The sequence below is a fragment of the Geotrypetes seraphini genome, chromosome 3 (assembly GCF_902459505.1).
Source record: "Geotrypetes seraphini chromosome 3, aGeoSer1.1, whole genome shotgun sequence".
NCBI classification, from domain to species: domain Eukaryota; kingdom Metazoa; phylum Chordata; class Amphibia; order Gymnophiona; family Dermophiidae; genus Geotrypetes; species Geotrypetes seraphini.
The window spans coordinates 399,005,868-399,031,815 of NC_047086.1; the positions used below are offsets into that span (position 1 = coordinate 399,005,868).

General features: G+C 47.5%; 1 protein-coding gene across 1 annotated transcript in view; it reads right to left on the bottom strand.

The window, feature by feature from the left end:
- Positions 1-25,948, bottom strand: part of DNAH8 (dynein axonemal heavy chain 8) — a 1,666,792-nt gene that overhangs the window by 819,191 nt on the left and 821,653 nt on the right. Inside the window, 1 exon segment of the mRNA XM_033937418.1 lies at positions 14,815-14,992. Within this exon segment, the coding sequence (XP_033793309.1) occupies positions 14,815-14,992 (178 nt within the window).

Sequence of the window (25,948 nt, forward strand, 5' to 3'; positions counted from 1 at the left end):
TAGGAGGAGGAGTGTGCTAAAAAAAAGCAGCCAAGGAGAGAGAGAGAAAGAAAGACAGACACACACATCTATTCTAGCACCCGTTAATGTAACAGGCTTAAAGACTAGTATTCTATAAATGGGGTTCCAATTGTAGGCGGCAGCAGTAGGGGTCCTACCCCAGTCTAAACAGCAAATCGGCAGGAGGGATGCCCACTCACTCCTGCTGCCCCCTCCCCAAAGCATCACCTCCCCAATACATCCCCCGGCAGGAGAAGTGCCCAATTCCTCTTGCTGGAACCACCCAGAAACACCCCCACCCAACCATGACAGGCAGGAAGGATGCCCACTCCCTCCTGCCAGAACACCCCTTTGAAAAACCCCCACCCAGCGACCAACTGACACCCCACCCAGCAACCACCCTTCCACCTGCCAAACCCCCATTCTGTGATCCCCCTAAAGGGGAGACCACCTCCCCCCAACTCTCCCCCTGTACCTTGTAAACAGAAGGTCTACAAGAGGATGGTATACACTCGCCAGCTAGCAAGCTCGACACTGGAAAATGGTGGGCCTTCCCCTTCCTGGTGCATTCTGGGATGCATGGGGAGTGGCCAAAGACTCCGATTTGGCCAGATACCTAAACCCCTCCTATGGGAGGGGCCTTAGGCATCTGATCCAATCAGGACCTTAGGCTCCTTCCTGGTGCATTCCAGAATGCACCGGGAAGTGAAAGGCCTGACATTTTCTAGTGGTGGGCCTGCTGACTGGAGGGTGTATGCCTCCCTTTGGCTGGACCTTCTATTTACAAGGTATGAGGGGAGTTGGGGGGGTTGGTCCCCTCTTTAGGGGGATCGCTGGGTGGGTGGTGTTTCGGCAGGTGGAGGGGTGATCGCTGAGTGGGGTTTTTTGGGGGGTTCTGGCAGGAGGGACTGGGCATCCCTTTGCGGTTGGGGGTGTTCTGGCAGGAAGGAGTGGGCATATTTTCTGCCTTCCGACTTTGCAGGGAGGGAGTTTCAGGGATTTCATGCTGCTGCGGTTGCCTGTGACATAGATGCTGGTTAGAGAATCGGGGTGGTTAGGTGTCTGTCCGTTACGATTCTGTATAGGATGTCCTTGTGAAATTCTTAAAAGCTACTTAGGTGGCTGCATCCTATACCGAATCAGACTCTTAATGTCTATGGATTAATTAAAGCAAATCAATCAGCTTCTCAACAGCAAAGAGAGGGTACAGCTCTAAACTTAACTGAGTTTTTAGAATCTTCATTAGAACTTAGCATTCAAAGAACCACCTTGATCGCTACTTTTGCATTAGACCCTGATCAAAATACTGTTTTTCGTTTGTATTTTTGCTATATGAATGAGATGTTTTGGGAGTCAAAAATAACAATTTTTCCTGATTTATCTAACATAGTAACATGGTAGATGATGGCAGATAAAGACCCGAATGGTCCATCCAGTCTGCCCAACCTGATTCAATTTAAATTTTTTTAATTTTTTCTTCTTAGCTATTTCTGGGCAAGAATCCAAAGCTCTACCCAGTACTGTGATTGGGTTCCTACTGCCAAAATCTCCGTTAAAACCTACTCCAGCTCATCTACACCCTCCCAGCCATTGAAGCCCTCTCCAGCCCATCCTCCACCAAATGGCCATATACAGACACAGACCGTGCAAGTCTGCCTAGTACTGGCCTTAGTTCAATTTTTAATATTATTTTCTGATTCTAGATCCTCTGTGTTCATCCCAAGCTTCTTTGAACTCGGTCACAGTTTTACTCTCCACCACCTCTCTCGGGACCGCATTCCAGGCATCCACCACCCTCTCCGTAGAGTAGAATTTCCTAACATTGCTTTTGAATCTACCACCCCTCAACCTCAAATTATGTCCTCTGGTTTTACCATTTTCCTTTCTCTGGAAAAGATTATGTTCTACGTTAATACCCTTCAAGTATTTGAATGTCTGAATTATATCTCCCCTGTCTCTCCTTTCCTCTAGGGTATACATATTCAGGGCTTCCAGTCTCTCCTCATACATCTTCTGGCGCAAGCAACCTATCATTTTTGTCGCCCTCCTCTAGACCGTTTCAAGTTTTCTTACGTCCTTCGCCAGTTACGGTCTCCAAAACTGAACACAATACTCCAAGTGGGGCCTTACCAATGACCTGTACAGGAGCATCAACACCTTCTTCTTTCTACTGGCTACGCCTCTCTTTATACAGCTTAGCATCGTTCTGGCAGCAGCCACTGCCTTGTCACACTGTTTTTTCGCCTTTAGATCTTCGGACACTATCATAAGAACATAAGCGTTGCCTCTGCCGGGTCAGACCAGGGGTCCATCGTGCCCGGCAATCCGCTCTCGCGGCGGCCCCCCAGGTCCATGACCTGAAAATGTTCCCTACCTAACCTAAAATATCCATACCCTATTCGCTCAATGTCCTGTAAGGTAAACCTCTATCTGTACCCTGTTATCCCCTTCGCTTCCAGGAAATCATCCAGTCCCTTTTATAACCCCAGAATTGTACTCTGTCCTATCACCTCTCCGGGAAGCGCGTTCCAGGTGTCCACCACCCTCTGAGTGAAGAAGAACTTCCTTGCATTCGTTATGAATCTGTCTCCTCTCAGTTTTTCTGAATGACCTCTTGTTTTAGTTGTCCCTGCTAGTCTAAAGAATCTGTCCCTCTCCACCTTCTCTATGCCTTTCATGATTTTATAAGTTTCTATCATGTCCCCTCTCAGTCTCCGCTTCTCCAGGGTAAAGAGCCCCAGCCTGTCTAACCGTTCGGCATATGAAAGGTTCTCCATACCCTTTATCATCCTCGTTGCCCTCCTCTGGACCCTCTCGAGTATTGCCATGTCCTTCTTGAGGTATGGCGACCAGTATTGGACGCAGTATTCCAGATGCGGGCGCACCATTGCTCGATACAGTGGCAGGATAACTTCTTTTGTTCTGGTAGTGATACCTTTTTTGATAATGCCCAACATTCTGTTCGCTTTTTTTGAGGCCGCTGCACATTGTGCCGCCGGCTTCATTGTGTTATCCCCCAATACCCCCAGATCTTTTTCTTGGCTGCCTTCCCCGAGTACCCTCCCTCCCATCGTATAGCTGTACATGGAGTTCCCCTTCCCTATGTGCAAGACCTTACATTTCTCCACATTGAAGCTCATCTGCCATTTTTTTGCCCACTCACTCAGTTTGTTCAGGTCGCTCTGCAGTTCTTTGCATTCCTCAACAGTTCTGGCCCTGCTGGAGAATTTTGTGTCATCTACGAACTTGATAACTTCGCACTTTGTCCCCGTTTCTAGATCATTAATAAATATATATAAATATATATCACCCCAAGGTCCTTCTCCCCGTCTGTGTATATCAGCTTCTCTCCTCCCAGCATATACGGTTCCTTCTGAGTATTAATCCCCAAATGCATTACTCTGCATTTCTTTGCACTGAATTTTATTTGCCAAGCATATCAAAAGAGACGCCAAGAGTTTTTAAAGTTGAATCCCAGGGTTTCTGCCCTGGGTGCTTCTTTTTTGTTCACCAAACAACATATCACGCATAATTGGAAAAATTGGAGCAGGCTTAATTAGTTTTTGGTGGAACTCATTGTGTCACATCTATAAGATAGAGAGAATAGCCATACAAAAAGGGAATTATAAAAAATTTAAAGAGATATGGGGGCCATTGACAAAATATTGTAATGAATAGATACCATTTTCCATTATAAGTACAATGCAAGTGAAGGGATGGGAGGTGGGGGGGGGAATTCTGAATTTTATTAAATTATTGGATAAATAATATATCATAGGATATATTTGATTGCATATGTTATGGTAGGGATGGAAGGGATGGAAGGGAGGGGATTACATTTTATGTATTATTGTTAAATATGACAGATATTCAAGTGATATATTTAAACTTCAATTGTCAATTTATTGATACACTTGTTAAGAAGTAAAAATGAGTAAAGATTTATTAAAAAAAAAAAAAAGATTTCCTTGTGCATAGTTAATTTCCTTTGAATATCAATTTTTTGACCCAAAGCAATTTCTTAGTGACAAAAGAGGATATTAATGTTCAAATTTAGTCCCCATTGCTGTAGTAGACTGACTGCATAAAAAAGCATCTGAATGACTTGCTTATTGCATAATTTCTCCTGGATATAATTTCCTTTTACTGTTAATTATGGACAAAGATTGTAGAATGTTTGTATTGTGTAGATTTTTTTTTTTGCCTTACTTCTTTCTATTTCCTGCTATCACATTTTTTGGTGGTATGTAAAATTATAGTTATTAATAAATAAATGAAAAACTAGTCTCTTACTGTAAATGAGGCAATCAGCCTTGACTGAATACTGTCATGCTTATTATGATATATGTAGTTGGGAAACAAAGGCATTTAGTTTTGAAAAAAGCCAATGGAGGCATCATAACTGAAACTGTCCAATATAATAAATTGATTTTACTTCCGTTCTTTAACTTACAGGTCCTGCTGGTAACTCATGAATTTAACAGCTGACACAGCTAAGTAAATAAGGTATTAAGACTATTTAATTTGTTTCATTAGCTCTTTAATGTATCTTTTACCATAAGTCAACAGTATGCCACATAGCAAAGTTACTTACCGTAACAGGTGTTATCCAGGGACAGCAGGCAGATATTCTCACATGTGGGTGACGTCATCTACGGAGCCCCAGCGCGGACAGCTTTTCAAGCAAACTTGAAGTTTCAAGTTTGCTACACTGCACCACGCATGTGCATGCCTTCTTGCCCACTAGAGGGCGCATCCCACCTCGTGGTCCTCAGTTCCATAACCAGCAAAGAAGCCATCCCCGGGGAGGAGGGCGGGTTGTGAAAATATCTGCCTGGTGTCCCTGGATAACACCTGTTACGGTAAGTAACTGTGCTTTATCCCAGGACAAGCAGGCAGCATATTCTCACATGTGGGTGACCTCCAAGCCAACTAAAAAGGGCAGGTGGGAAGATGGCAATTTATGAAAACAGGTTACGTAACACCGACTGGCCAAACCGGCTGTCGCTTCTGGACAAAGTGTCCAGGCAGTAGTGGGAGGTGAACGTATGAACCGAAGACCAAGTGGCAGCTTTACATATGTCCTCCACAGGAGTAGATCGGAGGAAAGCAACAGAAGCTGCCATCGCCCGGACCTTATGCCCCGTGATTCGACCTGGGAGCGTAAGACCAGCCTGAGCGTAGCAAAAAGAAATACAAGCAGCCAACCAGTTGGACAAGGTGCGCTTGGAAACAGGATGTCCTAAACGATTAGGATCAAAGGACAAAAACAATTGAGGAACCTTCCGATGAGACTTGGTACGTTGGAGATAAAATGCCAACGCCCTCTTACAGTCAAGCGTGTGAAGCGCCGTCTCGCCCGGATGGGAGTGGGGCTTAGGAAAGAACACAGGAAGAACAATGGACTGATTGAGGTGGAAATCAGACACAACCTTAGGCAGAAATTTAGGATGGGTGCGGAGAACCACCTTGTCGTGATGAAATACCGTAAAAGGTGGGTCCGCAACCAAAGCCTGCAGCTCACTAATCCTTCGAGCAGATGTGAGCGCAATTAGAAAAACCACCTTCCAAGTGAGAAATTTAAGGAGAGACTTGTCGACAGGCTCAAAGGGAGGTTTCATCAGTTGAGCTAAGACAACATTTAAATCCCAAACCACCGGAGGAGGTTTGAGAGGAGGACAAACATTGACCAGACCCTTCATGAAACGAGTCACCAGAGGATGAAGCGAGAGAGAGCGCCCTTCCAAGTGGCGATGGAAAGCGGAAATGGCACTGAGATGCACCCGAACGGAAGTCGTCTTCAGGCCCGAATTAGACAGATGCAACAAGTAGTCCAGCACCGAAGACACCGGGACCGAGTCCGGATTCAGATGGTGCGAGGAGCACCAGGAAGAAAACCTGGTCCATTTCTGAGAATAACAAAGCCTGGTCGAGACCTTGCGCGAGGCTTCCAGAACTTCCCTCACAGACCGAGAAACTGGAACCGAAGTCAAGGTGAAAGGAACCAAGCGATTAGGTGTAAAGACCGAAGATTGGGATGCAACAGCGAACCCCGACTCTGAGAAAGCAGAGAGGGAAATACTGGCAGAAGTAGAGGCTCCCTGACACTGAGTTGAAGAAGTAGGGAGAACCAGTGTTGACGAGGCCATCGAGGCGCAATGAGAATCATAGTGGCTCTGGACGCCTTGAGATGAACCAACGTCCTCAAGATCAGAGGGAAAGGAGGAAATGCATAAAGGAACCTCCCTCCCCAGTCGAGAAGAAAGGCGTCGGCCTCGAGACGGTCCGGGGAGTACCTTTGAGAACAATAGAGAGGCAGTTTGTGAGTCTCCGGGGAGGCAAACAGATCCACCTGAGGGGTCCCCCAGCGGTCGAAGACCTCGCGTAGAACTCGGGAGTTCAGCGACCACTCGTGCGGCTGGAGAAGACGACTGAGTTTGTCGGCCAGACAATTCTTCTCTCCCTGAATGTACACCGCCCGTAGGAAGATGTTCTGGGAGACCGCCCATTCCCAAAGGCGCAAGGCTTCCTGACACAGGGACCAAGAGCCCGTCCCACCCTGCTTGTTCACATAATACATGGCTACCTGGTTGTCCGTGCGCACGAGGACTACCTGATTGCGGAGGAGGTGGCCGAATGCTCGAGCCGCCAGAAAGATGGCACGAAGCTCCAACACATTGATGTGACAGCGGCGGTCCTCCGCGGACCACAGACCCTGGGTCCGTAGACCGTCGAGGTGGGCCCCCCACGCGTACTCCGAGGAGTCCGTGGTCAGAACTTTGCGATGTGGAGGGACGAGAAAAAGCAAACCCCCTGAAAGATTCGTAGAGTCGGTCCACCAACGGAGCGATCGCCTCAAGGAAGGCGTCACCGCTACGAGGGAAGAGACAGGATCGCAATCCTGGCGCCACTGAGAGGCCAGAGTCCACTGAGGAATCCTCAGGTGCAGTCTGGTGAACGGAGTGACGTGGACCGTCGACGCCATGTGGCCAAGAAGCATCATCATGCGCTGAGCCGACACCACAGGCAGTTGAGATACGAGACAACCCAACCGAATCAGAGCCTCCAAGCGAGGAGGCGGGAGGAACGAACGGAGGCGAACAGTGTCCAGCACTGCGCCTATAAACTGAAGTGATCGGGACGGGCACAACTGCGACTTGGGAAAGTTCACTTCGAAGCCCAGCCCTTGAAGAAGATAATAGACTGTCGGGTCGCTGAGATAACCCCCTCCCTGGTCGGGGCCTTGATCAGCCAATCGTCCAGGTAGGGGAAGACCTGAAGCCCTCGAGACCACAGGGCTGCAGCGACTACCACCGTCTAGCCCGCCTACTTCGCAGGGCTTTAAACTAGGTAAGTTGGGGGAGGGTATCCACTCACATTCCACAGCAGTAAGGAATCATCCAGTGGAGGCGAGACACAACCGCCCTTTTGAGCCCAAGGTAAGCACCCATAGCACGCATGACAGCCCTAACAAACACAAGGGATGGAGGGCCATGTATGTCAATGCACACAGTTTAGGCAATAAAATTCTGCAATTGGAAACCGAGATAGTGAATGCCAACTTAGATGTGGTGGCAATATCCGAGACCTGGTTCACGGACTCTCATGGGTGGGATATGGCTATACCGGGTTACAGTTTACTTCGTCGAGACAGAGAGGGCAGGTTAGGCGGAGGGGTAGCGCTATACATTAAAGAAGGAATCAAAACCACCAGAATCACGGAAGTCAAGTACACCGGGGAATCCCTCTGGGTGAACCTGGCCAGAGGGAGAGAAAAATGCCTGTATCTTGGTGTGGTATATAGACCTCCGAGACAACCGGAAGACAAGGACACGGAACTAATCGAAGACATAGAAAATATCGCGCTAAGGGGGGACGTTGTACTAATGGGAGACTTCAATATGCCGGATGTAGACTGGAGCACACCTTCAGCAACAACCAGCGGAAGCAAGAGGCTATTAGCCTCCATAAGAGGAGCACGCCTCAATCAAATGGTAATGGAGCCCACTAGGGCCCAAACGATCCTTGACCTAGTACTCACCAATGGAGAAAGCGTCTCAGAAATCTTCGTGGGAGATAAGCTAGCCTCCAGCGATCACAACATGATATGGTTCCATCTGAGGAAAGGTTTCCATAGATCAAACACTAAAACAAAGGTACTCAACTTCCGAGGAACAGACTTTGCACGTATGGGAGTTTTCGTCCATCAGGCACTCCAGGACCAAACGGAGACAGAGAATGTGGAGGATATGTGGTCATCCCTGAAATCTGTCATACACGAGGCAACCTGCCGTTACATAAAATCATCACATAAACAGCGAAGAAAGGACAAACCCCAGTGGTTCACCGCAGAGATCTCACGTCTCGTTAAGGAGAAGAAAAACGCATTTGCTTCCTTCAAACGCACCGGGAAAAGCGAAGATCAACTGCTACACAGGATCAAGTCCACAGAGGTCAAAACGGCAGTCAGGGAGGCCAAACTTCGAGTGGAAGAAACTCTAGCAAACAATATTAAGAAAGGGGACAAATCCTTCTTCCGGTATATCAGTGACAGGAAAAAAAACACAGACGGGATAGTACGCCTGAAAAAAACAGACGGGAATTACGCAGAATCAGATCCCGAAAAAGCAGAAATACTAAATAAATACTTCAGCTCGGTCTTCACCTGCGAGGCGCCAGGGTCCGGCCCTCAATTGAAACCACAGTCAAACACAAAAGACCCGTTTCGGAATTTTAAATTCACACCCAGCGAGGTTTACTTTGAGCTAACAAAACTCAAGGTGGACAAAGCCATAGGACCGGACAATCTGCACCCCAGAGTGCTTAGGGAGTTAGGTGATGTCCTGGAAGAACCGTTAGCCGTACTATTCAATCTCTCACTGAGTACAGGGACAGTCCCCTTGGACTGGAAAACAGCTAACGTCGTTCCTCTACACAAAAAGGGTTGCAAGACAGAGGCTGCAAATTACAGACCGGTGAGTCTGACATCAATAGTATGCAAAATCATGGAAACACTGATCAAACGCCAGTTGGACATGATCTTGAACGAAGGGAATCTACGGGACCCCAATCAACATGGATTCACCAAGGGTAGGTCCTGCCAATCAAACCTCATCAGCTTCTTTGACTGGGTAACAAAAAGACTGGACGAAGGAGATTCACTGGACATAGTGTACCTGGACTTCAGTAAAGCTTTTGACAGCGTCCCACACCGCAGACTGCTAAACAAGATGAAATCAATGGGGTTAGGAAAGACTCTGACGGCATGGGTCAGAGATTGGCTGAGTGGCAGACGTCAGAGGGTGATGGTTAACGGTACTTTCTCTGGGACATCGGAGGTGACCAGCGGGGTGCCTCAGGGCTCGGTCTTGGGTCCGCTCCTCTTCAACATATTCATAGGAGATCTGACTCAAGGGCTTCAAGGAAAAGTAACATTATTCGCCAACGACGCCAAACTATGTAATATGGTAAGCGAGGGCAATTTACAAGATAGTATGGTGCAGGACCTGCGCACATTGGAATGCTGGTCCTCAACCTGGCAGCTGGGCTTCAATGCTGGAAAATGTAAGGTCATGCACCTAGGTAACAGAAACCCGTGCAGAACTTATACCTTGAACGGGGAGACCTTGACTAGGACTTCAGCGGAACGAGATTTAGGAGTAATCATTAGTGCAGACATGAAATCTGCCAATCAGGTGGAGAAGGCTTCCTCAAGGGCAAGGCAGATGCTGGGTTGCATCCGTAGAAGTTTTGTCAGCAGAAAGCCTGCTGTCATTATGCCATTGTACAGAGCCATGGTGAGACCTCATCTGGAATACTGCGTGCAATTCTGGAAGCCACACTACCGCAAAGACGTGCAGAGGGTCGAGTCGGTCCAAAGAATGGCCACCAGAATGGTCTCAGGGCTTAAAGGTCTCCCGTACGAAGCAAGACTAGACAATTTGCAGCTCTACACTCTAGAGGAGCGCAGGGAGAGGGGAGACATGATTGAGACGTTTAAATACGTCACCGGACGTATAGAAGTGGAAGATAACATCTTCCTTCTTAGAGGCCCCTCAACCACAAGAGGGCACCCGCTCAAACTCAGGGGCGGAAAATTTCACGGCGACACCAGGAAGTATTTCTTCACGGAGCGAGTGATTGATCGGTGGAACGGGCTTCCAGTGCAGGTGATCGAGGCCAGCAGCGTGCCAGATTTTAAGAATAAATGGGACGCCCATGTGGGATCCCTAAGAGGGTCAGGGCAAAACACTAGCTAATCTTAAGGGGAGGGTCTATAGTGGGCAGACTTGATGGGCCTTGGCCCTTTTCTGCCGTCATCTTTCTATGTTTCTATGTTTCATACACTTCGTGAAGACTCGAGGGGACGAAGCCAGGCCGAAGGGGAGGGCCCGGTACTGCAGGTGTAGCTCTCCCACCTGGAATCGCAAGAATTTGCGGAAGGCGGGATGCACCGGAACATGGGTATACGCTTCCTTGAGATCCAGGGAGCACATCCAGTCCCCTTCCTCCAAGAGCGGGTATAAGACCGGAAGCGACAACATCCGGAACTTTTCCCGGACCAGGAACTTGTTGAGCCTCCTGAGGTCTAAAATGGGGCGCAAGTCCCCGGTCTTTTTTGGGACCAAAAAGTAACGGGAGTAAAACCCGCTCCCCCGCTGGTCGGGGGGCACAGGTTCCACTGCCCGAAGCTTCAACAAGGCCCTGGCCTCCGCTAGAAGGATGGGTAGCTGGGCCCGATCGTATGGGCGAGCCCCGGGTGGCTGTTCCGGTGGCGTAGCGCAGAAGTTGAGAGAGTAGCCCTCGGAGACGGTCCGAAGCACCCAGGCGTCGGATGTTATCTTGGTCCAAGCCGCATAAAAGGACCGGAGGCGACCCCCTATGGGGAGGGGGTCCGGCGTGAACGCGGAGGGGAACCGGCCCCATCCGCACAGTCCGTCAAAAGGACGGCGCGGGCTTGGACGCAGCTTGCGCCGGGGGTTTTGTTTGTCCCCCTCTCCCTTGTTGTGGACGTCGAGGCGGAGGCCTAGAAAAAGCTGGTGTCGTCTTTTGAGGGTAACGCCTCGGGGGTGGCCGGAATGGTTTCTGCGGCGTGGCTCGAGGTTTCGGTCGGACCAAGGAGGCCAAAGAGCGTTCCTGCTCCGACAACCGTTTGGTCGCCGCCTCTAGGGATTCATCAAATAACTCGGACCCTACGCAAGGCAGATCCGCTAGACGCTCCTGCAGGTTTGGGTCCATGTCGAGGGTTCGTAGCCACGCCAACCGGCGCATGGCTACCGCAAACGCCGAAACCCTCGACACAAGCTCAAACGCGTCGTATACCGCGTGAAAGAGGTATAAGCGCAATTGAGACAGGTTTGACATGAATTTGGCAAACCCTTCCTTATGGGAAACCGGGAGGGCCTCGCTATACTGAGGCAGGTCCTTCACCATGCCCCGTAAATAAGATGAGAATGTGAAGGCATAGTTGAGAACCCTGGTCGCCATGAGGGAATTCGAATAGAGGCGACGACCAAACTTGTCGAGGGTCTGACCCTCCCTGCCGGGCGGCACCGCCGCAGACACTCTGGAGGGCTGCGTCTTCTTTAGCGCTGATTCGACCAGCAAAGACTGATGTGATAGTTGGGCTTTGTCGAATCCCCTGGGTGGTATTGTTCTATACCTGTTCTCCATCTTAAACGGCACCGCTGTGACTGTAAGAGGTGACGTCAGGTTTTTAAGGAAGGACCTTATTCAAGAAGCCTTATTCAAGGACCTTATTGAAGAAGGACCTTATTCAAAGGAAGCCTGGGGGTTTCCCTCGGGAGAGTGGGAAGGTCCTGCTCCTCGAGGAACTCCTTGGTGTATTGGGATCCCGCCATGAGGTCCAGACCCAAGGCGCATGCCATGTCCTGAACGAACCCGGTGAAGGAGGACGGCCTGGCAGGCGGCGAGGGGGTTCTCGACCTCTCCGCCGAACAGAAGGGGGAGGCCTCGTGGGAGTAGCGTGGCTCCCTACCGGACTCCGAGCCCCACGAGGCCAGATCTAATGGCCTCGAGGGGGTCGGGGAACGTCTGCGCCTCGAAGAACCCCTGGGAGAAGTCCCAGGAGTTCGAGGGACCGAGGCACGCCCCCTCCTCCTCGGCGAAGAGTCTCGGGAACCTCTTCCTGCTGGGGAACGGAGAAGCCTTGGATTGTCGAGGCGTAACTCCGAGACCCGTAAGGCCTCACCCCCGAGTGGCGAAGAGCGATCACGTCGCCGAGGAGAACCTCGCGAACGCTTGGGCTTCCTCGGACGACGCCTCGCCCGAGGCCGACCCGAGGGTGAGGAGCCCCGGGAGGACCTCGAGGAAGAGGAGGAGGAGATCCGACGCACCCTGCGCACCTTCTCCCGGGGCCTGACGCTCCTCTCAGGTGGAGCTCCCGAGGTCGAGGTCGAGGGTAAGGTCGGGGCTGAGGCTGGCACCGCCCCGGTACCCGAGGGAGTCGAGGCCGAGGTCGCCGAGGCCGGAGCCGCCGAGGCCGAGGCCTGTTGTAATTGCTCGAGGGCTCCGGAGAGCTCCGAGGCAATCAAGGCCCGGAGTAGATCCTGGAACGCCGGGATCCCTACCATGGCTGGTAGCTCCGAGGCCGGGGGATGCTCCCTGGAGGGCGACCTCGGTCTCGAGTATTCCCTCGGGGCATTAGTGGCCGTAGGTTTAGGCGGGGCCGAGGACGACCCACCCGCCGTCAAGGAGCCCGAGGATGGCTTCTTAGTCGACCCTGGAGTCAAAGATGGAAGAGAGGACTTACCCGAGGCAGGTTTAGAAGCAGGCTTCGAAGTCGAAGGTCGAGGCGAGGCCGAGGGAACCGAGGCCGAGGTCGAGGCCGAAGCCGACGTCGAGGCCTTCCCCGGCGTGGAGTCGACCGCGAAAAGCTCCGCCATCCTAGCACGGCGTCGGCGGAGCGCTCTGGCCTGAAAGGTGGCGCACCGATCGCAAGAACCCGTCGGATGCTCCGGCCCCAAGCAGAGCAAGCACCACCGGTGTGGGTCGGTGATTGAAAGCAACCGCTCACACCGGGTGCACTTCTTGAAACCCGTCAAGGGACGGGACATGGAAACCGAACCGGCCGAAAGCAAGGCCGGACGCAGCCGCGGCTCACGGGAGCCCCCGGAGCCGACGAAAGAAAACTTTTTTTTTTTTTTTTAATTTGAAGTCGAAAGGGAAAATAAAAGATAAAATAAAGCACAGCGACCGACGAAAAACAACCGGACGCGGTGACAGAAGGCAAAAACAGCAGAGCTCAATTTCCACAGGGCTTCTGGCTCCGTGGAAAAAACTGAACTGAGGACCACGAGGTGGGATGCGCCCTCTAGTGGGCAAGAAGGCATGCACATGCGTTGTGCAGTGTAGCAAACTTGAAACTTCAATCAAGTTTGCTTGAAAAGCTGTCCGCGCTGGGGCTCCGTAGATGACGTCACCCACATGTGAGAATATGCTGCCTGCTTGTCCTGGGATAATAGTAGTATACACTAACTGCCATGTTAAACAGTTAACATGGTAAATGCTATGTTGGAGAGGGAATGCATCTTACAGATAACAGAGGATGTTATCATGCTTTAATAGTATAGTGTATATAGAAATTGCCTCACAACTATATGAGGACTGAGCGCATCCAGTCACTATCCAAACAGGCTTCCTGCTAACCAAACATCTATCTAGCCCCTTCAGAGTATGGCTTTGTCTCACTATTATATGAAGAATATGCCTACCACTGTTATGCACGTCTGCTTGTATGTCAACTTGTAACCTTGTTGCTAACCTTTCATTATGTATGTAAACTTGTAACCCGTTCTGGGCTCTTTTGAGAGGACAGGCTGGAAAATCGACTAAATAAATAAATAAATGATTAATGCATCAGATAACCCAGAGCAGTTAACAAAACTCAAAAAGTATAGCTAATCAGATTTTGCATCATCTTCCATGGGGTTAATTAGTAGCAAACTTTGCCCTTGCTTAGTTGCTCTTCTCTCGAGAGAGTCCAGAGAAGAGCAACTAAGCTAATAAAGGGTATGGAGGACCTCTCATATACTGACAGACTGAAAAAGCTGGGGGTTTTCTCCCTGGAAAAGTGGAGACTTAGAGGAGACATGATAGAAACCTTCAAGATCATGAAGGGCATAGAAAGAGTAGACAGGGACAGATTTTTCAAATTATGGGGAACCACAAGTACAAGGGGGCACTCAGAGAAATTGAAAGGGGGAAGGTTTAGAACAAACGCCAGGAAGTTCTTTTTCACCCAGAGGGTGGTGGACACATGGAACGCGCTACCGGAGGATGTGATAAGCAGGAGTACGCTACAGGGCTTCAAAGAAGGTTTGGATAGGTACCTGGAAGATAAAGGGATTGAGGGGTACAGATAGGAGTAGAGGTAGGTTATAGGGATAGGATTAAAGGATTAGAGGCAGTTACAAAATCAGTCAGGGACACTGTTCAGGCAATTAGGCCTGATGGGCCGCCGCGGGAGCGGACCGCTGGGCAAGATGGACCTCTGGTCTGCCTCAGCGGAGGCAACTTCTTATGTTCTTACACAGCAGACCTCCCAAAAGAGAACTGCAATTAGTAACATATATATATCAGCTAATATAAATAAGTCAGAATGAGTATGGTAATTAGGCACATGTAGTATTGGAACTTTAGACAAGATTATGACTAATGTATTTTGTTGATTCTTTAAAAATTTTCTTTTTGAAATTGATAAGCTAACCCAATAACAGGATTAGCTTATCATTTGTGCCACTTCTCAAAAAAACAGTATTCATTTGATATAATGTATAAAAAATAAAAACATACTGTCTTCCCTCTTTGTTGGCTTAAAAGTTCCAGAGATAGCTGAGACCGGTTCCTCTTGTATGGTGATGGATTGTACTCGGCGCTGACCCCACTGAATCACTCCTTGACTTACTTCCAAGGTTAACTGGATCATACGATTGATTGCTTGTTGAATATCATCTAAACTGGGAATAATTACCTATTCAGAAAAGAAGTAATGATATCTCTGAATGGTGAAGATAGAAAAAGGTGTATCATAGCAAAAAATATAACTTTAAGCCATAACTCAAATAATATTCAACCTGAGGAGAAAAAGTAATCATTTATAAAAATGTCCCTCTGCCCATTTTTGGACATTTTTCTTTAAAAAAAAAAAAAATAATAATAATAATAAATAAATGAGCCCCTTGGTTATTACAGATAAGGTGTTGGTTGTTATTATTTATTTATCGGATTTACCACTTTTTCATGAAGAGATTCACCCAAAGTGCTTTATAATACATTGTGCTCACAATCTAACTATGATACCTGGGGCAATGGAGGGTTAAGTGATTTGCCCAGGGTCACAAGGAGCAGTACATTCAGTACTGGGATTGAACCCAGAACCTCAGAGTGCTGAGGCAGCAGCTCTAACCACTGAGTGCAGATAAGACGTCCCTGCCTAACAAGGCTGCTTTAAATTAATAATTCACAATAAATGTATACTTTTTTAATTAAAATTATTTTTTATTCAATTTCTATTAACATGCCAATTAGTAATAACTGCAGCTGTTTCCATCATCAAAACTCCACAAATAATATTTTATATTTATGGAGGGAGAAAGTTCTCACAACAAGACTTTACTTCATGTCTTTATGCAGAATTTCTCAAAGTGCAAGGGCTGGTCATCCCCTTATATACTGTTGAAATAACTGTGGTACGTCATCTCTCCAATCTCCAATACTTTGTCAGAGTATTTCCATAGAAGGCAGGACTATTCCTACCCGTGATCTAGACAAAAACATTCTTAAGCTTTGAAACATAAAGCACAGTTACTTAACATAACAGGTGTTATCCAGGGACAGCAGGCAGATATTCTCACATATGGGTGATGTCATCCATGGAGCCCTGATGCAGACAGCTTCACAAGCAATCTTGCTTGAAGAACTTTTAGAAAGTTTGCGATTGTCACACTGAGCATGCGCGAGTGCCTTCCTGCCCAACGTAGGTCGCATGTCTCCTCAGTTAAGATAGCTAGCTAAGAAGCCAACCAGGGGAGGTGGGTGAGCTGTAAGAATATCTGACTGCTGTCCCTGGATAACAGCTGTTGCGGTAAGTATCTGTGCTTTATCCCAGGACAAGCAGGCAGCCTATTCTCACATATGGATGACCTCCAAGCTAACCAGAATGGGATGGTGGGAGTGTTGGCAACTTAGGAGAATTTTGTAATACGCTCTGGCCAAAATGGTCATCCCGTCTAGAGAAAACATCCAGACAATAGTGAGAAGTGAAAGTATGAACTGAGGACCAGGTAGCAGCTTTGCAAATTTCCTCAATAGGTGTGGATTAGAGAGCTGCACGGGAACGGGGACGACAGGAATCCCGCAGGACCCGCGGGTTCCCCCTTCGGGTCACAGGGATCCCATGGGCATGCCCCCTAGGGTCACGGGGATCCCATGGGGACACCCTCTAGGGTCGCAGGGATCCCGTGGGGACGCCTCCGAGGGTCGCGGGGTTCCTACAGGGCTGGATGTACTCAGCCGCGAGGCTCGTCTCCCTAACTGCCCTGACGCAGCACTCAGCCGAACAGAAGTCTTCCTTATGTCAGCGCTGACGTCGGAGGGAGGGCTTAAGCAAAGCCCTCCCTCCCTCTGACGTCAGCGCTGCCATCGGGAAGACTTCCGTTCGGCTGTGTGCTGCGGCAGGGCAAGTAGGGAAAAGGCAGTTGCATACAAGGCGGGGGGCGGTCCGCCCCGGGTGCAGCACAGCCGGCCAGGTCCCCCAACTGACCGACATTGCTCAGCAGACTCTTCACCTCAGTGGGGATAATGTCAGTGTACACCGTTAAGGAAGGTATTTATGCTAAATCTAGCCATCTTCCCTCATCTAAAGATCCTGAGCAACAAGAGAGAATTATCACCATCGGTTTGCCACTAAGAATTCAGAACGCCACCCTGGTGATATATGGGGTGTCCAATTTATTGAAATGTAGGCAAAAAGTGAGACAACAGGCACTCAGCATCCCTGAAAGATGCTAAAATGGGCAACATATTAAAAATAAATTATAGCGCACTTACAGATGTGGGAAAACCTGATGCTTAGTTTTCTTCCCCCAAATTGCTCAAACTTAGGGGCTCAGATATAGACACATCAAATCACTAATACAAACATAAAATTAGGGCAGCTTTTTAGACTTTAGGTCTTTGGAGCCAAATAATTCTTCCTGATCATGGTAAAAAAGCACCCCCAATACTGAATTAGCACCCACAGAGCTAGTACTACTATTTATTATTTCTATACTACTGAAAGGCATACGCAACACTGTACATCTAACATACAATAGCAGGGGTACGGAACTCCGGTCCTCGAGAGCCAGTCGGGTTTTCAGGATTTCCCCAATGAATATGCATTGAAAGCAGTGCATGCAAATAGATCTCATGCATATTCATTGGGGGTGGAGAAGAACGCTGAAAGCATATGGGGAAGATGGGGGGGAGAAGGACACTGAAAGGACATGGGGAAGATGGGGGGGGAGAAGGACGCTGAAAGGACATGGGGAAGACGGGGGAGAAGGATGCTGAAAGGACATGGGGAAGACAGAGGGCGGAGGACACTGAAAGCACATGGGGAAGACAGAGGGGGGAGAAGGACGCTGAAAGGAAATGGGGAAGAGAGAGAGTGGGGAGAAGACGCTGGCAGGGAAGAAGACAGAGATGCCAGACTAAGGGGGGAGCGGAGGGAAGAAGATGGGTGCCAGACCAATTTGGAAGGGGGAGAAAGGGAGAGGCACAGTAACAGAGCAAATGGAAGATGCAGAGAGAAGAGAGACAGTGGATGGAAGGAATTGAATGAGAACATGAGGAAAGCAGAAACCAGGCAACAAAGGTAGGAAAAAAATTATATTTCTTTTTTTTTTTTTTTTGCTTTAGGATAAGTTGTGTTGTGTTGATAAAAAGTTGTGTTGTGTTGATAAAAATTTATAAACATTAGAGGCTGTGGTAGAAACTCATTTACAAAGTATGTATTCTTCCCAATTAATATTTCCAAATTAATAAAGTCTTTTTGCTTATTTGTAAATGGGTTTCTACCAGAGCCTTTAATTCAGTAGCATAATTAAATGAAATAACTATTTCTGTAGCTTATAGGGACGGGTGGGGACGGAGGGGATTCCTCGCGGGGACGGGTGGGGATGGAGGGATTCCTCGGGGGACGAGTGGGATTCCTCACGGGCACAGGTGGGGACGGGTGGGACTTTGGCGAGGATGGGTGGGGACGGGTGGTATTTCTGTCCCCACGCAACTCTCTAGTGTGGATCTGAGGAAAGCCACTGAAGCTGTCATTGCTCTGACTTTGTGGGCTGTGACATGACTCTGTAGTTGTAATCCAGCCAGGGCATAGCAGAAAGAGATACAAGCAACCATGCAGTTGGAGATGGTATGTTTAGAGATTGGATGTCCCAACTTGTTTGGATCGAAGGAGACAAAAAGTTGAGGAGCAGTTCTGTGTGATTTGGAGCGTTCCAAGTAGAAGGCCAAAGCACACTTACAGTCCAGAGTATGAAGAGCTGATTCTTCAGGATGAGAATGAGGTCTTGGAAAAAAAACACTTGAGGTACAATAGATTGGTTGAGATGAATTTCTGAAACCACTTTAGGTAACAATTTAGGATGAGTATGGAGGACCACTTTGTCATGATGGAACACAGTGAAAGGTGGATCAGCACCTAATGCTTTCAGCTCACTGACTCTTCTAGCAGATGTGAGAGCAATGAGAAAAACCAGTTTCCAAGCAAGATACTTAAGATGAACTGTAGACAATGGTTCAAATGAAGGCTTCATAAATTGAGGAAGAACATTGAGATCCCAAACAACTGGAGGCGGTTTGAGAGGAGGTTTGATATTGAAAAGTCCTTTTATATATCTGGAAACCACCGGATGAGCAGAGAGGAGTTTCCCTTCAATAGGCTGATGGAAAGCAGCAATTGCACTGAGATGGACTCGGATCAATGTAGATTTGAGGCCAGAGGTGGATAAGTGCAAAAGATAATCTAGAACAGAGGATAAGGAGGAATTTTGAGGCTCCTTATCATGAGAGATGCACCACGTAGAAAATCTAGTCCATTTTTGGTGGTAGCATTGTCTAGTGGCAGGCTTTCTAGAAGCCTCTAAAATGTCTCTTACAGGTTTAGAAAACTGAAGAGGAGTTATTTTGAGAGGTTCCAAGCTGTCAGATGTAGAGACTGCAGGTTGGGATAAAGTAGAGATCCTTGACTCTGTGTAAGCAGACAGAAAAACAGGTGGAAGGTAAGGCTCCTTGCTGCTGAGTTGAAGTAGAAGGGAGTACCAAGGTTGTCTCGGCCACCAAGGAGCTATTAGAATCATGGTGGCATGATTGTTTTTCAACTTGACATGAGTCTTGAGAATAAGAGGGAATGCATATAGAAAAAGATTTGTCCATTCCAGTAGAAAAGCATCTGTTTCGAGGTGATGAGGAGAATATATCTTGGAGCAAAATTGAGGCAGTTTGTGTTTGTGGGGAGCTGCAAAGAGATTTATCTGAGGCGTTCTCCACTGCAAAAAAAATGTGATGAAGAGGCGAGAAATGAAGTTTGGTTGCAGAAGGCGACTCAATTTGTCCGCCAATTTTTCGCCCCTTGGATGTAGACAGCTTTAAGGAAGGTGTTGTGGTTGATTGCCCAGCCCCAAACCTTCAGAGCTTCTTGACAAAGGGAGGGAGATCCCATCCCCCCTGTTTGTTGACATAGTACATGTTGACTTGGTTGTCCGTCCGAATGAGGACTACCTGGTCGTGAAGAATATGTTGAAAAGCTTTGAGAGCATTGAAGATCGCTCTGAGTTCCAACAGATTGATGCGACACTGACGATCTGTACTGGTCCAGTGGCCTTGAGTACGGATACCATCGAGATGAGCCCCCTAAGCGTGGGTCGAGGAATCTGTCGTGAGGACCTTTTGATGAGTGGGCGTTTGAAACAGTAAGCCTCTGGAGAGATTGGAAGAGAGCATTCACCAGCGGAGAGATTGTCTCAATGAAGGAGTGACTGTAATGTGTCGAGAGAGTGGGTCGCAAGCCTGCGTCCACTGAGTGCCAGGGTCAACTAAGGAATTCTGAGGTGAAGTCTGGCAAAAGGAGTCATGTGTACTGTGGAGGCCATGTGACCTAGGAGTACCATCATGTGTCTCGCTGAGATTGAAGAGCAGGAAGACACTGCATGACAGAGCTGAAGAAGAGCCTCAACGTTGTTGCGGAAGGAATATTCTTAGTTGGATAGTTTCCAGAACAGCTCTGATGAACTGTAGATTCTGAGAGGGCTGAAGTTGGGATTTGGGAAAGTTGATTTCGAATCCCAAGCTTTGTAGGAACCACATAGTCTGTTGGGTCGCTACAATAACCCCTTGAGATGCTAAATCCTTGATGAGCCAGTCGTCTAGGTAGGGGAACACCTGAAAACCATGTTTCCTTAGAGCTGCTGCTACCACCACCAGGCACTTGGTAAACACTCTGGGAGATGAAGCCAGGCCAAAGGGTAGCACTCTGTATTGGTAATGCAGATTCCCCACCTGAAATCTGAGATATTGACGGGATGCCGGATGAATGGTAATATCAGTATAAGCCTCCTTGAAATCCAGAGAGCATAACCAGTCATTCTGATCTAGAAGGGGGTAAAGGGACGCCAGGGACAACATGCAAAATTTTTCTTTTTAAAAATTTGTTGAGAGCCCTGAGATCCAGAATAGGTCGCCGTTCGCCCGTCTTCTTTGAAACTAGGAAGTAATGGGAGTAAAAACCCCTGGTCTGCTGTTCCAAAGGAATTGGTTCGATGCACGGAGATGAAGCAGAGCTTGAGCTTCCTGAAGAAGAAGGGCGGTCTGGGATGGACTGGAAGGATACTCTCTTGGAGGAAGCTCTGGAGGAAACTGAGTGAATTGAAGAGAGTATCCTTCCTGGATGATTGACATCACCCAGAGGTCGGATGTAATGGTCTCCCATCGGTGATAAAAATGATGGAGATGACCTCCTATGGGGGGGAAAAGAGAACAGAAACAGAACGATGGAGGTTATGCTCTGTTTTAAACAGTCAAAAAGGCTGCGCAGCCTTAGGTGCAGCAGAAGGAGCTGCCCTCGGAGTATAATGCCTCTGGAAAATTGGAGGAGGGCGTGAAGGTTTCATAGGAGCTGGCTTAGGCTTTGTTCTGACAATGGAAACAAAAGATTTTTCATGTTCAGACAATTTCTTAGTGGCTGCCTTTATGGATTCATCAAAGAGGTCATTGCCTGTACAAGGGATGTTAGCCAGGCGGTCCTGAAGATTAGGGTCCATGTCAATGGTGTGAAGGCAGGCCAAGCGGCGCATTGCTACAGAGAAAGCAGTGGCCCTGGCTGACAATTCAAAGGCATCATAAGAGGACTGAAGAAGGTGCAATCTGAGTTGTGACAGTATAGCAATAAATTCTTGGAATTCGAAGTGCTTCTGTGTATCCAGGTAATTGAGAAATTTGGGAAGATCAATGAGGAACTTGAGATAAGTAACGAAGTTAAAATTATAATTAAGGACTTTGGAGGACATCATAGCATTTTGATAAAGGCGACGTTCAAACTTGTCCATAGTTTTCCCCTCCCTTCCAGGAGGAACAGTAGCATAGATTCTGGAAGGATGGGATCTTTTCAAGGAGGACTCCATAAGAAGGGATTGGTGAAAAAACTGTGAATTCTCAAATCCTTTACAATGCAGAGTTCTATACCTGGAGTTCAATTTGCCTGGAACAGCAGGAATGGTATAAGGGGTCTCCAGGCAGCTTGTGAAAGTCTGAGACAAAAGCTTGTTAAGAGGAAGCTTAAGTGACTCTGCAGGAGGTTGAGGGAGATGCATGACCTCGAGATACTCCTTAGAGTACTTAGAACCAGCATCTAATTGAAGTTTTAGGTCATCAGCCATCTGGCGAAGAAAAGAAGAGAAAGACAGCTGATCCGCCACGGCCTTGCCTTGAGAGGGACTCAATGACCTCGAGGCGGCCTGGGTCAAAGAGGAAGCCTCTCTGGAGCAACGACCATCAAAAGAATATGGAGACTTGGATGAGGCAATGGAAGCAGCTGAGTCCTCGAGGTCTGGAAGTGGTGACCTCGATTGAGGAGTTGGTGGTCTGGAAGAGCTGGAAGGTCTGGAATGAGGCCTAGACAAAGAAGGTTGCTCTTTGGAAGAAGACCTCGATCGACGATGAGAGTGGTGTGTGGAAATAGGTCTCCAGGATCGAGGAGACTTCGCCCTAGAGATGGAAGTAGGCAATGCTACAGGTGAATGGATAGGGCTAGAAGCAGTAGATCGAAACTCAGGTTTGATAAGGGAATCTTGAAGCACTCCCAAAGACTCTGCTCCTTGTATGGAGTGTGAGGATAACTGTCGAGGCAAAGAATCTGCTCATTGCATAGAGTGCGTAGATGCCAGACCAGACACTCACAAAAACTCTGCTCCTTGCATAGAGTGTAAAGGTTCAGCTCGAGGCAAAGGCAGAGGCTCGACCTCACAGGAGACTGATGATTGCCCAGGCTGGATTAGAGAAGACAGCGTCGGCCCAAATTTGGTCAGTAATTGAACAAACAGCTGTTCTAATATGGTCTGGAAAGAAGCCAGGAAAGATGGATCCGCATCTGAAACCGGACCACTTGCTGAGGCTATAGGTTACAAGGTGGCAGTGGAGATGTGCATCAACTTAGAAGTCTTGAAAAGCTTGAGGATCAAAGCCGGAAACTTCTACTTAGGTATCTGACCTGAGGGAAGCTCAAGGGAAGAGACAGCAGGTTTACTCGAGGTCAGAGACGTCCCAAACGAGGAAGGTCTGATGAGGCTTGAGGTCGGAGTCGTGGAAGATGGGGCCAAGGCAGTGCTCGAAGTCGAGGGTGTGACTGAAGAGTTCATCCTGAAAAGTTTCTCCATTAAAATCCAACGATGTTTAAGGGATCGAGGTTGAAGAGTAGCACAGCGCTCGCACGACTTAGGATTATGGTCAGGCCCGAGGCACTGGAGGCACCAACGGTGTAGGTCCATGAGGGAAATCCTCCATTGGCACTAGCTACACTTCTTGAAGCCCGTTGCTGGCCAGGACATAGGAGGGAAAATAGCCGCCTCGAAGTCGAAGTCCGCAGGCTGCGGCTGAACGGCCTGCCCCACCAGTTGAATGAAGACAAAAAAGTCTTATGAAAGAAGTTAAAAAAGAGTTAAGAAAAAAAGACAGGAGTTGCCATTCAGCAGATTATATTTAATTGGAAAAACTTGAATAGATTAAATTACAGTTTTTGGTGGAATTCACTGCGTCATATGTATAAGATGGAAAGAACGTTAGCGTTGCAGAAAGGAAATTTTAATAACTTTCAGGAGGTTTGGAGACCATTAATAGAGTATTGAAATGAATAATTTATCATTTTTCCCCTAGCTGATATAATTGTACAGGGATGGGGGGTGGGAGGAAGTTTAATTATATATTGATGGGTTGGATTAATAGAGAACAATATATATAGGTAATCACATGTGTAATAATAGGGTTGGGAAGGAGGGATTTATTTTTAATTGTGAAATTAATAAGGATAGATACTCAAGTGATATTGTATAAGCTTAACTATTATTTTCTGATACACTTGTTGTAAGATGAAAAAATGAATAAAGAATATTTTAAAAAGTCTCTTTTTTAAAAAAAACCTGAAATACAATAAATTAACACAGCGATTCACGATGAAAAGAGCACAAACCGCGGTGAGAGAAGGCACGAAGTAATGAAATTTAATGCAAAGTGTCAAAGATGGACTTCAGGGCTCCGCGGAAAACTGAGAATTGAGGAGACTCGCCCTGTGCTGGGCGGGAAGGCACTCACGCATGCGCGGTGCGGCTGACTCAAAACATCTACGTTTCTTCAAGCAAGTCTGCTTGCAAGGGTGTCCGCATTTGAGCTCTGTGGATGAATTCACCCTTATGTGAGAATAGGCTGCCTGCTTGTCCTGGGATAATAACCTGAATCACAGTTACCAAATACTAGGGTCCACCTTGGAGGTTAGCGCCCAAGAAAAGGATCTCAATATCATTGTAGACAATACGATTAAACCTTCTGCCCAATGTGAGGTGGTGATGGCAGCAAAAAAAGCAAACAGGATGCTGGGAATTATTAAAAAAGGGATGGTTAACAAGACTGTCATAATGCCCTTATATTGCTCCATGGTGCAACCTCATTTGGAGTATTGTGTTCAATTCTGGTCTCCTTATCTCAAGAAAGATATAGTGGCGCTAGAAAAGGTTCAAAGAAGAGGAAACCAAGATAATAAAGGGGATGGAACTCCTCTCGTATGAGAAATGACTAAAATGGTTAGGGCTCTTCAGCTTAGAACGGGTACAAGTGGATTGATTTTTTTGCTCCATCAAAAATTGCAAAGACTAGGGGACACTCAATGAAGTTATAGGGAAATACATTTAAAACCAATAGGAGGAAATTTTATTTCACTCAGAGAATAGTTAAGCTCTGGAACGCATTGCCAGAGGATGTGGTAAGAGCAGATAGCGTAGCTGGTTTTAAGAAGGGTCCATAGTCTGTTACTGAGAAAGACATGGAGGAAGCCACTGCTTGCCCTGTATCAGTAGCATGGAATATTGATATACCTTTGGCCAGGTACTAGTGACCTGAATTGGCCACCATGAGAACGTGCTACGGGGCTTGATGGACCATTGGTCTGACCAAGTAAGGCTATACTTAACATAGTAACATAGTAGATGACGGCAGATAAAGACCCGAATGGTCCATCCAGTCTGCCCAACCTGATTCAATTTAAATTTTTTAATTTTTTTCTTCTTAGCTATTTCTGGGCAAGAATCCAAACCTCTACCCGGTACTGTGCTTGGGTTCCAACTGCCAAAATCTCTGTTAAAACCTACTTCAGCCCATCTAAACCCTCCAAGCCATTGAAGCCCTCTCCAGCCCATCCTCCCTCAAATGGCAATATACAGACACAGACCGTGCAAGTCTGCCCAATACTGGCCTTAGTTCAATATTTAATATTATTTTCTGATTCTAAATCTTCTGTGTTCATCCCACGCTTCTTTGAACTCAAGTCACCGTTTTCCTCTCCACCACCTCTCTCGGGAGCACATTCCAGGCATCCACCACCCTCTCCGCAAAGTAGAATTTCCTAACATTGCTCTTGAATCTACCACCCCTCAACCTCAAATTATGTCCTCTGGTTTTACCATTTTCCTTTCTCAGAAAAAAATTTTGTTCTACGTTAATACCCTTCAAGTATTTTAACGTCTGAATCATATCTCCCCTGTCCCTCCTTTCCTCCAGGGTATACATATTCAGGGCTTCCAGTCTCTCCTCATACGTCTTCTGGCGCAAGCAACCTATCATTTTCGTCGCCCTCCTCTGGACCGCTTCATGTCTTCTTATGTCCTTCGCCAGATACGGTCTCCAAAACTGAACACAATACTCCAAGTGGGGCCTTACCAATGACCTGTACAGGGGCATCAACACCTTCTTCCTTCTACTGGCTACGCCTCTCTTTATACAGCCCAGCATCCTTATGGCAGCAGCCACTGCCTTGTCACACTGTTTTTTCACCTTTAGATCTTCGGACATTATCACCCTAAGGTCTCTCTCCCCGTCCGTGCATATCAGCTTCTCACCTCCCAGCATATATGGTTCCTTCTGATTATTAAATCCCAAATATATTACTCTGCATTTCTTTGTATTGAATTTTAGTTGCCAGGCATTAGACCATTCCTCTAACTTTTGCAGATCCTTTTTCATATTTTCCACTTCCTCTTCGGTGTCTACTCTGTTACAAATCTTGGTATCATTTGCAAAAAAGCACACTTTTCCTTCTAACCCTACAGCAATGTCACTCACAAACATTTTGAACAGGATCAGCCCCAGCACTGAACCCTGAGGGACTCCACCACTC